Source organism: Chanodichthys erythropterus, chromosome 21 (assembly GCF_024489055.1).
Source record: "Chanodichthys erythropterus isolate Z2021 chromosome 21, ASM2448905v1, whole genome shotgun sequence".
NCBI classification, from domain to species: Eukaryota; Metazoa; Chordata; class Actinopteri; order Cypriniformes; family Xenocyprididae; genus Chanodichthys; species Chanodichthys erythropterus.
In genome coordinates, this window is record NC_090241.1 from 24,626,957 (window position 1) to 24,642,648 (window position 15,692).

The 15,692-nt window shown below is 36.0% G+C and overlaps 2 protein-coding genes across 6 annotated transcripts in view; one reads left to right on the plus strand and one right to left on the minus strand.

The window, feature by feature from the left end:
- cyfip1 (cytoplasmic FMR1 interacting protein 1) overlaps positions 1-15,692 on the plus strand; it is a 40,756-nt gene that overhangs the window by 24,346 nt on the left and 718 nt on the right. For all 5 annotated transcript variants that reach the window (XM_067374671.1, XM_067374673.1, XM_067374670.1 and 2 more), the window contains 7 exons: positions 1,663-1,750; positions 5,837-5,980; positions 6,436-6,526; positions 8,178-8,308; positions 12,419-12,491; positions 12,604-12,698; positions 15,370-15,608. In XM_067374671.1, coding sequence (XP_067230772.1) covers positions 1,663-1,750; positions 5,837-5,980; positions 6,436-6,526; positions 8,178-8,308; positions 12,419-12,491; positions 12,604-12,698; positions 15,370-15,608 — 861 coding nt within the window. The remainder of the gene's footprint in view (positions 1-1,662; positions 1,751-5,836; positions 5,981-6,435; positions 6,527-8,177; positions 8,309-12,418; positions 12,492-12,603; positions 12,699-15,369; positions 15,609-15,692) is intronic.
- LOC137011647 (fibronectin type III domain-containing protein 9) lies at positions 1,761-5,818 on the minus strand. The gene is made up of 2 exons (XM_067374681.1): positions 4,745-5,818; positions 1,761-3,268 (listed from the first exon to the last, which is right to left on the minus strand). The coding sequence occupies exon 2, from the start codon at positions 3,173-3,175 to the stop codon at positions 2,513-2,515; it is 663 nt and encodes a 220-aa protein (XP_067230782.1). The 5' UTR covers positions 3,176-3,268; positions 4,745-5,818; the 3' UTR covers positions 1,761-2,512.

Here is a 15,692-nt window from a genome sequence, read left to right on the forward strand (position 1 = left end):
TAAGTTAATATAAATATTAACACAATTTTTTTTTTTTTGTTACATATAAATATTTAAATATGATATTTTAATGGTTGTTTTTAAAATCCCTATTCGAACAGGATTACTTTTCATTACATTTTTCTGTGACATTTTTCTGTATTAATTTAATTTAGCAAGTTACTTTGGGGACTTGATCACGCAGGATCTACTAATCTTTTCTGGTAGGATTGTGCAATAATATAATTTTATAATGTCATAAATGGATGGCACATTAACAGCTATATTCATGTACTTTCAGGCTTCAGCTGTTGCAATATGTATTAATTCATCCATATTTCAGTTAAAGTGGAGTGATTGAGATTAAAAGTTAAATTGCAAAGAACATTTCTTTCATCACTTGTCAAAAAGCCAGATTCCCAAGACACCTAAATCAAGATGGAGCATTGGTTTTTATTTTTATTTTTAGATAATGATTAATTGAGTTAATTAATTAGTTATTTATAGTCTATGCTTAAGTGTGAGTAATCAAAAGATATGTTTGAAATGTCTGTTTTATTTCAACCAGGAAAGGGATGTTATGTTTCAGAAGTGTTTTCCACACTTGAGACATACTCTTGTACACAGATTTTTGTTTGCAGCTTTTGATAAGTGTGTAATCTGCAGCAATTTAAGGCAAATCAATTACCTTTTTATTAATATTTTTTTTTTTCTGTGAATTGAGTGTTTGTCTACCTTTTGCTGTTATATCCATCACTTTTTCTTTTTTTTTTTTTTTTATCTCTCTTACTGTTGAATAGTTCTAGCACAATAATTTTTCAAGGTACAGTCTGACCCAAATATCAAATATGACAGCAGGTGAGAAAAAAAGAGCTTTATAAGGAACCATAGTGAGGTAGGAAATATTTCAATGACCAAATTGTGAGGTCTTCAAGATGGAGTATATGGAAGTGATGTGCAGGTAGGCTGAATGTGGGATAAAAAGAAGACTAAAATCATCTTTTCACTGTCATGTTTGTGGCTTCCAACATTTTGTGGGCTTTCAGGGGATAAAGACCTGTTGATATCTGACAAATTCATCATAAATGTAACCATATAGAGCCATATAGTATCAAAATGAACTGACACCATCAGGGTTCAGCTGTGGTCTCAATACTGCTTATAACTGGTAGAAAGGATGCCATCCTTGTGGGTTACGCCTCTTTTTTTTAAGATTTCAGAAACTGAGACACAATATTAGCTTCAGCTCGGGCAGTAAGTAAGGTTCCAGCTCACCTCTGAGAAGACCTTCTTTATTTATTTATTTATTTATCTATTTATTTTTGATAAAGGGTGAATGACATTCAGTCATTGTGTCTAGTTGATTCTCAGGTGACTCTTAGAGTGATGGGTAGATACACAGAGCACGCTGATGCTACTTCTCACCTACTCCTTTTATACAAACTCAAATTACTTTAACCAGCACAGAATTTTGCAATCTTTTTTTGGCATTTTTTTTCCTTAGAAACATGTTACTCTGAAAGCTGTGATTTGACTTGTGTGATGAGTTTTTCCACTGTATTGTTACCTGTGAATGGGGCTAGAGTGGACATGCTGAGCGCTGCCTGATTGAACAGATGACAATAACTGGGTGACAAACCCAATAATACAAAAATCTAATTTTTTTTTAACCTTTTCTTTTAGATTTGTTCGCACTGTACTGCCGTTTTCACAAGAGTTTCAAAGAGACAAGCCTCCCAATGCCCAGCCACAATACCTGTATGGCTCAAAGGTAGGTTTGAATGAGTTTAAATATCACACCTAGATCAGTTACATCTCCATCGTTCACATGCAGTTACAATATGCCTCTCATAAACCATAACATACAGGGAAATGTTTTTTATTAAGCAAGATACATTTCAAGCAGAGGATATCAATGAATGCACAGAGACTATCTACTCACAGAGACATTAAATGCAAAAAAAACCCTCAAAAAACACTTGTATATACATTACACACATATATCTTAATCACACAGGAATCTTAATCTTGTGTGTATTTGGTACTATTTAAGCGTAAAATTATAATTTTCAAAGTGGGGGGAATTTTTTTTATAACAAATTAATAAAAAAATAGTAATAATGGGCGATAGATAGATAGATAGATAGATAGATAGATAGATAGATAGATAGATAGATAGATAGATAGATAGATAGATAGATAGATAGATAGATAGATAGATAGATAGATAGATAGATAGATAGATAGATAGATAGATAGATAGATAGATATTACTCTTTGCGTACCTTAAAGTCTATAGAATTACAGTGTAACCTCAGGGGCCTCCTTCAGTTGATTCTGTTCAGTCTGGTTGATTAGTTAAAGATGTTTTTATCTGACATTTAAATGCTAATTAAACCTGGTCAGCCTAGCCCAGCTGCCTGAGCCTCATTCCCTCAAAATTGTTTCCCCCCAGTTATTGTCCTCATTGTGTAGGTTCTAATAGTTTTAATTTCGAGGGTCTGTATGTCACAGTGACAATTTGGCAGCCTGGTTATTCTGACTCGGGGCCAAATTTTTGTTTATTACTCGATGTTTGAAGTTCACGACTTCCGTTTGCCATTTCTCTGCCATGCTCGACTCGAAAAGGATTCTCGATTACTGTTGCGTTGTGAAAGTCCTCCTCGCTGCAACCGGGCATGTATAGACTTTTTCTTCCTTCACTTCCCATCTTCCCACCCATGGGGGTCAGAGCCAGGTGTGGAGGGTTCGGACCTGGCTGGCTACCTCTTTTTGGGTTCCTCTTTGCTGGACACATGGTATGGAGACATCCCCAAAGCAGAGCCACAGCAATGATCAGCAAGAGAATGCTGCTGGCCAGCCAGACTCCCATTGCTAGCTCCCTGCTGCTCTCCCCGAGCTCAGTGCCCTCATCTAGGGTACTAAAGACTTGGCACTGCTCTCTGGTGGGATTTGCAGACTGGCAGGTGACGCAGAGGATGTATGTGGTCTGAGGACTAAGGTTGCCCAGACTGGTAGAAGTCTGGCTCACGGGAACCCTGTCCTCGCGCAGAAAACTCTTGCGTGTGTAACCCATCAGAAGGCTGTTCCAGTTAGGGTGATACATGACGCTGTAGAACGTGTCCACACAGCCTGGAGAAGACGGCCAGCTGACGATGGCAGAGGTAGCGGTGATGTTCTGAATGGCGATAGTCATGTTGAGTTTGTCTTTTAGGTCAAGACTTTCTTATGCACGCACAGTTTGATGATGAAGACTGGTTTGAGATGTCATGCAATGATTTTGAAGAATCTGGAAGAATAGATGGGAATGAAAACATGTATTCTGATTTCAGATAATTTCTAACCTTGAATGTGGCACAACAAGGCATGATAATACATTGGTAGGCATGGTAATACATTAATAATACATTACAAATAGGCTTGCTTCTGGCATAAAAACATGTTTTTAAAGAATTGGAAAACTTCAATCATTGGTTTCAGAACTGAAATTGATTTTGAATTGAAGGTCTTTGTCAAAGGAATTAATCAGTAATACTGATGGTTGAGTGAGTATATCAAAAACCTGCAGCTTTTCTATAGACAGCAGATGTTTTAGCCATTTACTGTAGTCTATACAGACTAACATTTGTATCTTTTTTCTGTACTTTTTGTTATTTTCTGTCTAATTCGTTTTTCAAATTGTGATAATTAACATTGAAATGGTTGAGTATGTAACACAAGATAGATTTTTCATGGTTATATCCTCTTTTGTCATTTCAATTTTCTTCTCCATTCAAGTACATTTGCCCTGCTCTAGCATGGTGTTAGCTAAAGCAGATTTATCTACTGGGGAAAAGCACCAGGTTATTGAGTACAAGGACAGATTTTTTTATTTATCTGCCTTGATTACTTTGTATCTAATTTTTTTTTTTCCCTCCAAAACTAGGTGAAGGTATCTAAAGCAGGATTATGTGAATTTCCAATTGACATTACATCCATATATCCCCTTGCCAAGAGAGAAGTTCTTAAGGGATTCTCTCGAGTCACTGAATGGCATTACAGCACAATAAATATAGTTTTGAGGTTAAAATTATATAAATGTCATGGAATAACAAATTATTATTTATTCACTGTTCACTGTTTTAAGATCGACCATCGATTATGCATGGTCAAACACTGATACATGATGATTTTATTTTAATTTTTAATTTCTATATTTGTAAACTTTTATTTATTTCTGATATCCTCTGCTTCAACTCTTAGAGAGCAGAAAGAGATTTCTGGATATTTATCTTTGGCTTAAAATGTGTATTATTTTGTTCTTAATAGTTGCCATACTTTGGTTTGTTTGAAGCCCATCAACTCAATCAATAAATCACCACATTGGTGTGGATGAGTGGTGAACCTTTACGCTACACACTTGCACTGTAATTACTTGACAGTCAGGACCGTGTGAGAGCTTGAACACTAATCATTTTGCATCTTCCAGAAGCACAGTGTCAATAACACTCAGACAAGTCTCTCATGTCTGAGGAAAACAGAATGTGTATCCTCTCACTCTACACACCTGTCAGTCTTTCCAATCTGTTTCAGATCTGCTTAGCTGCTAAAGATTTCTCTTTAGTAGTATTTTCAGACAGTGCTTGCCTAAATTGGTCTTTTACCATTCTTTACAGGTAATTCACACCCATTTAAAAAAAAAAAAAATAAATCTTTGGGAGTCTAACAGAGACACAGGTGTCTCTGGCAAAACTGAAATCGAGAGGTAAAGGAGCAAAAACCTTACCGTAAGAAATGAGAAGGGTCACTTCATAGATCGTCTCGTTGTTGCTGACAGAATCCCTCTGAAGCGTTCAGAGAGTGTGACCTGTGGCTTTCTCTGTTTGGCATGGCTCAAGTCTGCTTCAGAAAGAGCTCCACATCCACACCGCTGCACAGAAAAGCTCTTCTATCTGATTAGAACAGCAGACGGCACATAAAGCAGAGAGAGAGTGCTATGGGGAGGAGGGAGACGACACATCAATGTTTTGCGTAGAGTGCATTTTAAACAGAATTACAGCTGGGAGAGCTTGAACTCTCTTGCTTGTCCTCTGTCTCTTACGCATCCTTTCTCACTCAATCATTGGAGGAACACATGGCATTTTTCCTCCCCCACTGTGATCTCAATTACTCCCTCAGACTGGTGACCTGTCTCCCCTGAGTCACTGCCACAACACCTACGGACATGTATGCTCATGCATTTATGATTAATCTTTAATCGGTCAACTTGCAAGTACTGCTAGCTAATTTGAAAAACAGAAGGAAACTTGTTTCTTTCCAGTTTCGTTACTACTCATTGTTTGCTGTTTAAAAACTATATTTTAATTTGGCTTATTAACGTGACACCAATAAACAAAGGAAGCTTATAAGAAAATCATTGGCACTTTGTAAAGTGTTTAGTCCTTCTAGTCCTTGAGAGCCAGAGCAGCGTGTCTGTGTATCTATTGTACTGACAAGCCCATACTTGCTCTGCAGCAGCAGTAATAAACAACAACAGTAGAACATTGCCATATTTATTAACATGTTAAAATTATTTCAAAAGATGTCATGATTGAAATATATATATATATTACACACCCTTTGTTACATTGTGACAGCATTTGGGTAATGTTTACATTTTATCTTTTTGATGAATATCTTGATTGTTTTTCCCTGTAATGAACTAAGGGAGGAGACTTTATTTAATTTTGTAACATTTACTGTTCTGCTATTATTTTAATTACATATAGACATACAAAGAGTAGTAACTAACAAATCAAACTATGCCTTAACATCAACTATTCAGCTTTGCTCCATGCATTTCTTAACATGCTCTCTTTTCTTTTTCATGATGATTCAGGCCTTGAATTTGGCATACAGTAGCATATATGGCCTCTACCGGAACTTCCTGGGACCTCCGCATATTAAGGCTATTTGCAGACTTCTGGGATACCAGGGAATCGCTGTTGTGATGGAAGAGCTGTTAAAGGTCGTCAAAAGCCTGGTACGTGCACGAGCATGCAAATTGAAGTTTGTGTATGGAGATCTGGGGGCTTTTGCAAGATACTAGACATTAATCTATTTTTTTAATCAACGGATCTCAAACATGTGAGAGGAAATGCATGTTTTATTTTGTATTTATGTCAGACCATGTTCCTACTAGAGCTTCTCAAGTGATGCCTTTAATTTTAGTGGTTTAAAACATGTTGCTAGCAACAAGCAAGGTCATAGGTTCGATTCCCAGGAATGCATGCAATGATACGGTGTATACCAAATTTCTGATTTCACGATGCATCACATCATTTATAAAGAATCTTAATTGATCAGATCATTGTTGGAGCAAACGTTTTGAACCACTAATCTTTCTTTAAAGGATAAAGAATGTCATTTTCAGGATGTGTCCGTATCACCAAACATTTTTGCTGAAATCTCCTCATCGTCTTGTTCTTTCCGGTGCAGCTTCAGGGCACCATCCTGCAGTATGTGAAGACCCTCATGGAAGTGATGCCCAAAATATGCCGTTTGCCTCGCCATGAGTATGGCTCACCAGGTGAAAACCACACTCCTATATAAGCCTTTTATTTTCTGACCCAAGAGAGGAACTCTAACCCTGTGTAAATATCACCCAATAGAAGATAAGCACTAAATTATTAAGCTTTGGTAAGTCCAACTGTGCTGCTGGGCAGATTGTCAGTCTGCAGTGTCATTCACACATTGATGCTTTAAGCAGAGCTTATGCAGCAGATGCTGGGTGTTTTATAAGACTTAATCAGACCCCCTTGACTTGAGAAGGTTTGGTAATTGCCTCTCACCATCTTTCCCTCTCTCTTTGTTTGTTATTACATTCTGGGTGACCATACTGAGAGGGTGCACTCCATGCTGAAATCATGACTGTGTCTGATTATGTGGGCTTCAGACAGATTGGAGAAAAAAAAAAATGAAAGAAAGAATGAAATTAAGTGGGTGGAATAGAGAGGGAGAGAGAAAAAAGCAGAGGGTAGAAAATGGCAAAGGGTCGGTGTATGTAGTTAAAAGCTTTTGCTTGTAAGATTAATACGTATTCTTGGAGTCTTGGCAGTCACAGACATAACAAAAGAAAAGTAAACTTAAAAAGTCACTATAGATACATGTCTCTTCATACATTTTGAAGATTGAATATATGGGGATGAAACAACAAAATGTGGATGCAGAAATCAGTATTGAATATACACACACAAATATATATATTATGGCTGTCAATAGATTAACATTTTTAATCGTACCCTTTTTGTGTGATTATTCGCACACTTACGGAATTGAGCTTACACTATTTATCTTAACACGTACTTTGTCATTTGCTATATACAGCAAATGAAATTAGACAGATTGGACAATTTCAGTCATTTCCTTTGATTGCCAAATCTAAGACACAGCACAACTTATTCTGACATTTATGGTCAGCTTATCTTTCTAGTCAACAAAACACTGTACAACACTGCATTATCTTCACTCTATATTAAATATAGGCCTACACTAATTCTAAAGTTATTCAGTCAAGAGCAGTGGGTAATTTTTTTTTCTTTTGTTGTTTAACATTAATGACACACACACAGAAATATTAGGCTGCTTTCACTTTATGAGCAAATGCAAAGATCTAATATACTGACATGCATCCGATTTCTTTCCTACTTGTTTGTTCACTTAAGATGTAACTGACGGTTTATGAGAATATCTGGCATATTTTTGTGTGTATTTGATTTTTGCCCAAAGTAGGTAGCCTAAATGTTGCTTGCCCGTGTTTTGCTCTGTCTTGGAGCGCGTGCACAGAAATCCACCTGAGGAAGAGCGCGAGTACTCTTTCATAAGTTAATGCGCAGCTTCATAATTCTTTTTAATATCAAGCATGTCCCACAGTTGACTACGTTTTATGACACTCACGTTACAGGATTTAACTGATTTGGATATCAAAGAGGGCAATAAATGCACCACTTTAAATGGAAGGACAGAATATGGCAATTCGCCTTCATTAAAGATTTTGAATTAATTGCATGCGTTAATGTTGACGGCCCTAACAAAATAAATAAATATATATATATATATATTCATATTCGCACATTGCAAAGTAGGTGTCTAGAGGAATACTTTGTAAGATACTTAAACATTTCCTAAAACAAAATGAAGCTGTCATTACTGTAATGCATGATTTTGTGTCCTGGATGCAGGAATTCTGGAGTTCTTTCACCACCAGTTGAAAGACATTGTGGAGTATGCTGAACTGAAGACCGTGTGCTTCCAGAACCTGAGGGAAGTTGGAAATGCGGTGCTCTTCTGCCTTCTGAGTGAACAGAGCTTGGTATGATACAACTCTGCTGTCAACATCATCTCTAACCACTCGCACCATACTACCTTGAAAATGTTACTGACTAATCCTACTTTGCCATCAACTTTTCTTTAAACAAAGAAATTCTAACCCAAGTAAGAATATCCTTTTTTTTTTTTTTTTTTTACCCCTTTCAGCACATAAGCTAAGCAAAGTGTCGGTTAACATGCACGTGCCACCACCAAACATCTTTTTCAGTAGACTGATAATGTGGTTTTGACACATTTTTCTTACAGTAAAGAGTGTGGTGTGGGTAGTAAGCTTAACTTATTAACATCATCTTTTGTTATTTTTTTTTTTTTTTTTTTTTTTTTTTTGATTTTTTTTTGTTGCTTCTTTTATGTTCTTTTCTTTGTGCTGAGATGAGTGACACATGAAACATAGCTTCACTAAAGTCTTCAATCATGAATGAATTTCTACGTTTTTACTTGGGAATTATTCATGAACCCATGACAGGAAAAAGGAATATATTATACACAGAACAGGTGACTTCCATTTAGTCTGCAACCTGCTCAGTGTTAACAATGTCTGACTTTGACACACTGTTGTCATGGGAACACATCTTCAATTGTGTTGTATGTGGCAGCACTGTCATTTTTCAACCATTTTAAGAAGCAGATCAGCTTCACCTTTTTTTTTCCCCCTCTTTTTTTTTTTTTGAACATCCAGCCCCTAAAACAATGCTCAGTGTAAAGTAATGAATGGTCGTACATAGTAGAGTTTATTTCATACTGTACATGAAAGTAGTGCACATTTGATTAAATGTCTATTATTAACAGGTTACAGATCACACCAGCTGCATGAGCGTGGCCTTTTTTGGTGTAGAGATGTTGTTTCTGTTGCGCAACACTGTCACTTTAAAAGCACAACCAATGAGATCTTGCTGTTATAGTTATGCTGTCGCATCGCTTATACAACGCTTGACAAATAAGCATTGACTTTGCTGCTTATTTTTTGTACTTTTCAATGTCTGAATGGTAACAATTAACTTTAATCAAAAGTGATGAATTATCACATACTTTTGACACCTTTTTTATATCTAAAAGACAGGCCGTTTGGCTGCTTGCAAACTTTGAATGTGATTTAGGGTTGATTTGTAAATTGTTAATGAGTTTATCCCCTTTAGGGCACAAATAAATCCAAAGTACAGCTTGCTGCACAAAGTAATGCTGCCTTCACGTGCAATCGGAATTATCATAAATATGAGTTTCCTCATTAAAGTTTGGACATGAACGCCATCTCAAGTCGTATTTACCACTGGGAAGTTTGGGGATAATTTAGATACCCAAGTTCCCGAGTTATAACTGGGTCATAACTTTAAACACGGCGGTGATAAGAACGAGATTGTTATTCTATATTAGTTTTCTCCATAACAACTACATTGCTTGGTCTTATTGTTAAAGTAATGCATATTTACATATATAATTTGAAGCGTATTGTATGTTTTACACAAAGCGAAAAATAGCCTATATTTGACCAAAATTCCATAATCTTCAGCAAGCTGACTATCTAAATAGCGCAGTGAATATTTATATGGTTGTAAATTAATTGGACGCTAAATATCATTTTTGGCTTTAATAAGATTTTCCCTAACAACAACAACAACAACAACAAAAAAAGCCAAGAAAAATCCAGGTGTCCTTCATGATTCCTGTTCTTCCCAACAACAAAGCACTTGAATACAACAAGCTCATAATCGCAACTTCAGAAGTGGGAAGTAGGAAATTTCCGATAGCATATGAAGACAGCATAAATAAAATTTGGCAAAGACTGAAATCTGCTAGACTTCAGCCACATATTTTCTTTTTACTAGGGTAGTTGGCATCTCCAACTTTAGTTTAAAATTAATTTATGTATGAGGAAAACTATATTTAGGTGATATTTTAGTATACGAGTTCCCCCACGTCTAAAGTCCCAATTTAACACCTAGATATATTTCAATAATGTGAGATCCAAAACAGTATGTTGTTATTATAATTATACAATAATTCAATGGCTTTTAAGTGGAGTATAACATGTTTTGTCCATGTGTGCCTTTTCGATTCTACATTTTATTATCAAAAATTAATGATGATCATAAACCAATAAATCTGAAAGACGTTTGTTGGGTTTTCACTGCATAATGGCTGAAACATCACTGCAGCACGGTTGAGAATATCTGCCGTTCATCCAGACACTCAGGAGGCTCTTCACAGATGTGATAAGCTGCTGTTTAATTATGCCAGCCATTAGTCACAATTATGAAAGTTACCCAGAGAGATTCTGTCTTCCACCACCATTAAACTACAAATTTTATAGTGTCAACAATCAAGGGTTGTCTTTTAAAATGTAGACATTGCCAGAGAAAATCTCTGTGTCTGTGTGAAAGTACCTGCTCTGCCTGATGGCAAGGTCAGACTCGGTGCAATCAGGTCTGTCAGATGTAATTCTCTGCATTTTAATTTAAATGTCAACAGCCTCATCCATAATAGCTCCTGTCAGTGGTGTATGTGACTGCATGGCTCCATCTACTGGAACCGCACCTGATTACCATAGAAATCTGAGCCAAGTCTTAAAGGGTTAGTTCACCCAAAAATTAAAATTATGTCATTTATTACTCACCCTCATGCCGTTCCACACCCGTAAGACCTTCGTTAATCTTCAGAACACAAATTAAGATATTTTAGTTGAAATCCGATGGCTCCTTGAGGCCTTCATAGGGAGCAATGACATTTCCTCTCTCAAGATCCATAAAGGTACTAAAAAAGACATCTAAATCAGTTCATGTGAGTACAGCGGCTCAATATTAATATTATAATGTGACAAGAATATTTTTGGAGTGCCAAAAAAACAAAATAACGACTTATTTAGTGATGGCCGATTTCAAAACACTGCTTCATGAAGCATCAGAGCATAATGAATTAGTGTATTGAATCATGATTCAGATCGCGTGTCAAACTGCCAACGGCTGAAATCACGTGACTTTGGCGCTCCGAACAGCAGATTCGACACGCTGATTCATTGTGCTCCGTAGCTTCCTGAAGCAGTGTTTTGAAATCAGCCATCACTAAATAAGTTATTTTGTTTTTTTTGGCGCTCCAAAAATATTCTCGTCGCTTTATAATATTAATATTGAACCACTGTACTCCCATGAACCGATTTAAATATGTTTTTAGTACCTTTTTGGATTTTGAGAGATGAAATGTCATTGCTCCCTATTCAGGCCTCATAGAGCCATCGGATTTCAACTAAAATATCTTAATTTGTGTTCCGAAGATTAACGAAGGTCTTACGGGTGTGGAACGGCATGAGGGCGAGTAATAAATGACAGAATTTACATTTTTTGGTGAACTAATCCTTTAATCGGACATGCTTTGAAAACACCTTTTTGACTTGGTGCCATTTTTTTTTGTTAGGGTATTTAGCATTTTTTGTACAGTTAAATAGAAGAATATTTATCTAAATGCATAATATTATTTATATGAAATATTAATCTCTCTTGCCTATATCACTCATTTACTAATGGTTACTCCTTCAGCATGCTCACCTATGATTGCTTTAAAGTACCTTTTGTTTATTTTTAGAGATGCATATCATAAAAACAATGTATATAACATAAAAAACATGTACTATGCATTAACATTACAATAGCTAACATGAAATGTTAATGAACAATACTTTTACAGCATGTGTTAATGTTAGCTTTTTTCTGTTAATTAAACTCCTACAGTTGTATAAATCATCAACATTATCATTAGTGCATGTATCATGAACAGTAAACATTAATCAAGATTAATAAATGTTGTAAAAAATGTTAGTTGTTAGTTCATCTATTGCATTAAGTAACGTTAAGAAATTGAACATTATTGTAAAGTGTTACAAGAAAAAAAAAAGAACCACGAACACTGAGCAAGGGATTAATGGTTTCAGTGCTTCACCAATTTATCCTGGTCATGTTGAGAGCTAAATTAATGCACAAAAACTCTGCGATTATGCATGTGCGTGTCAAAGCAGCACTGGAAGCTTGTCTCAGACTGCTTATTTGAATTTAACTCAGGCTTTCAAACCACCGTTTCTGAAATGAGTTTTTCTCTTTTCATGTAGTCTCAAGAGGAGGTGTGTGACTTGTTGCATGCAGCGCCCTTCCAGAACATCTTGCCAAGAGTTCACGTTAAAGGTAAGCTCATGTTTATGTATGTTTGCTGAGGATCTTCAGTATTTTTAGCATGCTTTATGTGATCAATTCCTCAAACATATCAATAAACCCTCTACATCCCACACTTGTGCAGAAGGTGAACGTCTGGATGCAAAGATGAAACGTTTGGAGGCTAAATACACAGCACTGCATTTGGTGCCTCTAATTGAGCGTCTGGGAACCCCTCAGGTGGGTGAAACATCACTGCTCTGGCAGCCGCTTTAGTTGTGCTCTGCTGCTTTACCGCCTGCAGCACACACATCTACTTATTGTCATTAGCATCTTCAATTACACACTTAACTGCTGCTTTGATCTCATCCCAGAGCCTTCCAGATTAATTTTTTATTGATGAGTTGTGTCAGTGGTAATGGGCAAATTAATTATTTTCAAATAAAAATCGTGATTTCTGGCTAAAGTTTACTTGAGGAAATTACTTTATCCTGGTAACGCTGTTATTATTGGTCACTTTTCATTACATTAATTGTTATTTCTACAAAGTCATTAGTAACTGAACTCTTGCTTTCTTTTTATGCTGCTTCTGTGCCAAGGTCTTTTCAAAGTCCAAAACCTGTTTCTACCACATAAAAAATAAACATGCTTTGGTAATAAAAAAACTGAAGATGACACAATTATAACATACATTTGAAATTGACAGTTGAAATTTTGACTGTGTCATTGACTTTTCTTCAATTTTAACTTACTATCTAATTCTTTTGACTCATTTTTGACTTTTTGTCACAATTGACATTTAATCTCATAATGATGACTAGTGGTTCAATGAATCCCAAAACTCATGGTTTGGATCATATTACGGTTACGGTCATATTACACTTTCAAATTAAAATTTCCTGATAATTTACTCACCCTTATGTCATTCAAGATGTCCATGTCCTTCTCTCTTCAGTCAAAAAGAAATTAAAGTTTTTGATGAAAACATTCCAGGATTTTTCTCCATATAGTGGACTTCAATGGCCTCCAAACGGTTGAATGTCAAAATTACAGTTTCATTACAGCTTCAAAGCGTTCTACGCGATCCCAGATGAGAAATAAGGGTCTTATCTAGAGAAACCATCACTCATTTTCTTAAAAAACTTTTACATTTTATACATTTTAACCATAAATGCTCATCTTCAACTAGCTCTCTTGTTCTTCTTCTCTTAGAATTCCGGCAGTGTAGACACTGCTAAGCGTATTACTGCCCTCCACAGGTCAAAATTTGAACGAATTCTCTAGATAAGACCCTTATTTCTCGTCTGGGATTGTGTAGAACAAATCCTGAGAGAAAAAAATCCTGGAATATTTTCATCAAAAACCTTAATTTCTTTTCGACTGAAGAAAGAAAGACATGAACATCTTGGATGACATGGGGGTGAGTAAATTATCAGGAAATTTTAATTTGAAAGTGAACTAATCCTTTAAATCACACTTCAAGTACTCTGATACCACAGCAAAAACTACTAGACTAATAAAGTTAAAACATTTAAAGGCAAGTGAACAGTCAGTAAAAATAAGAAAAATACACAAATTTCAAGCATAGATAAATGCAATATAGCCTAACAAAGTTGCAAATAAAGTAAGGTCTTAGCTGTAGGATTTATTTCAGGTACAGAGATGTAATAATTAAATGTAAAATAAATGTAATATAGATTAATCTTTGATAAAGCCGTGTTTTGTAGTTTGATTAACATTAATGACATATTGACCAATTCGGAGCAGACGTCAGTTACGTCACTTGCAGCTGCATGCATAGTGGTGGCAGAAAAATAGTGGTAGCAAGTGGAAGAAAATGTGCAAAATCCACAGAATAAGAGAAAAAATGTTTTGTTGTGCCATTGGATGTCAGAATCAGAATGCAAAAAATCTTTTTTATAGAATACCGTCGTTGAAGATGCCCTTTGAAGCTAAATGGAGACAAGTTTATGTTGCAAGTCACAGACTGGACTGATGAATCCTGCAATGATTAGGCAATTAAAGCATAAATTTGATGTAAACAGCAAGTCTACATAATATTCACATATGCAGGGGACATGCATACATAGCATGTAGGTACAGCATGAAATAATATTTAAACCTATATTTTACATAGATAACTTTTAAACAAAACCTATTACATTTTTTTTTCACAATTTATGACTTTTTTTGACAGAATTTTTTCTTGCATTTGCGTGTTTATATCTCCCAGTTCGGACTTTAGAATTCGCAATTGTGAGTTTATATCACAATTCTGATGGGGTGAAAGTCAGAATTGCAGGATATAAACTTCCAATTCTGAGGAAAATAGACAGAGTAATGAGTAAATCTCACAATTCTGTTTTTCCTTGAGATATAAAAGTCAGAATTGTGAGAGAGAAACTTGAAATAATTTTTTAAATTCTTTTATTCTGTGACTTCCATAGACTGCTACTGCAGAACTCTCATTTTCTGCAACCAGGTAGGCTCGGCCCACAAAAACGTCATTGCTGTTTGCAAACACAAAATTGGTCTATAGACAACAGCAAGTATTTATAGGCTGCTGTCACTTTAAGACAAAATGCAATTTTTGGGTGTTTGACTCCAGACCACCTTAATTGTTCCTGTCAAAGACATACCAAACAGGAAGTGAGGCAGTATCTCAGAAACATTTTGTATGTTAACATAAATGAGTCAGAATTGTCACAATACCACTTAAATGTTATGACAGTGCCATCTACTGGCCAAAATGTATAAATAATGGTAAATATTTGTGGTTTGCAGCTATATTTTACTTTTTTATTAGTAGTAGTAAAGTCTTTGTAGTCAATAACCACAATGTCTTGATGCGGACTTAAAGGAGCCATACTAGTCTGATTTTAATCAATAACCCTGTACAATCTCTCATTAGCAAATTGCCATCGCCCGTGAGGGTGACCTGCTGACTAAAGAACGGCTGTGCTGCGGTCTCTCCATGTTCGAGGTCATTCTGACTCGCATCCGTGGTTATCTGGACGACCCGATCTGGCGCGGCCCATTGCCCAGCAATGGCGTGATGCACGTGGATGAGTGCGTGGAGTTTCACAGGTTGTGGAGTGCCATGCAGTTTGTGTACTGCATCCCGGTGGGAGCTCACGAGTTCACCGTTGAGTGAGTGGCGACTAATCACCTGTTTTTTTCTCATCATGTAGAATGGCTGTTTACAATGAAATTAGGATTTTTAAAGCATTTTGA

Bases quoted from the DNA above. Each gene is read 5' to 3' on its own strand.
- LOC137011647 (XM_067374681.1), bottom strand. From the start codon at position 3,175: ATGACTATCGCCATTCAGAACATCACCGCTACCTCTGCCATCGTCAGC.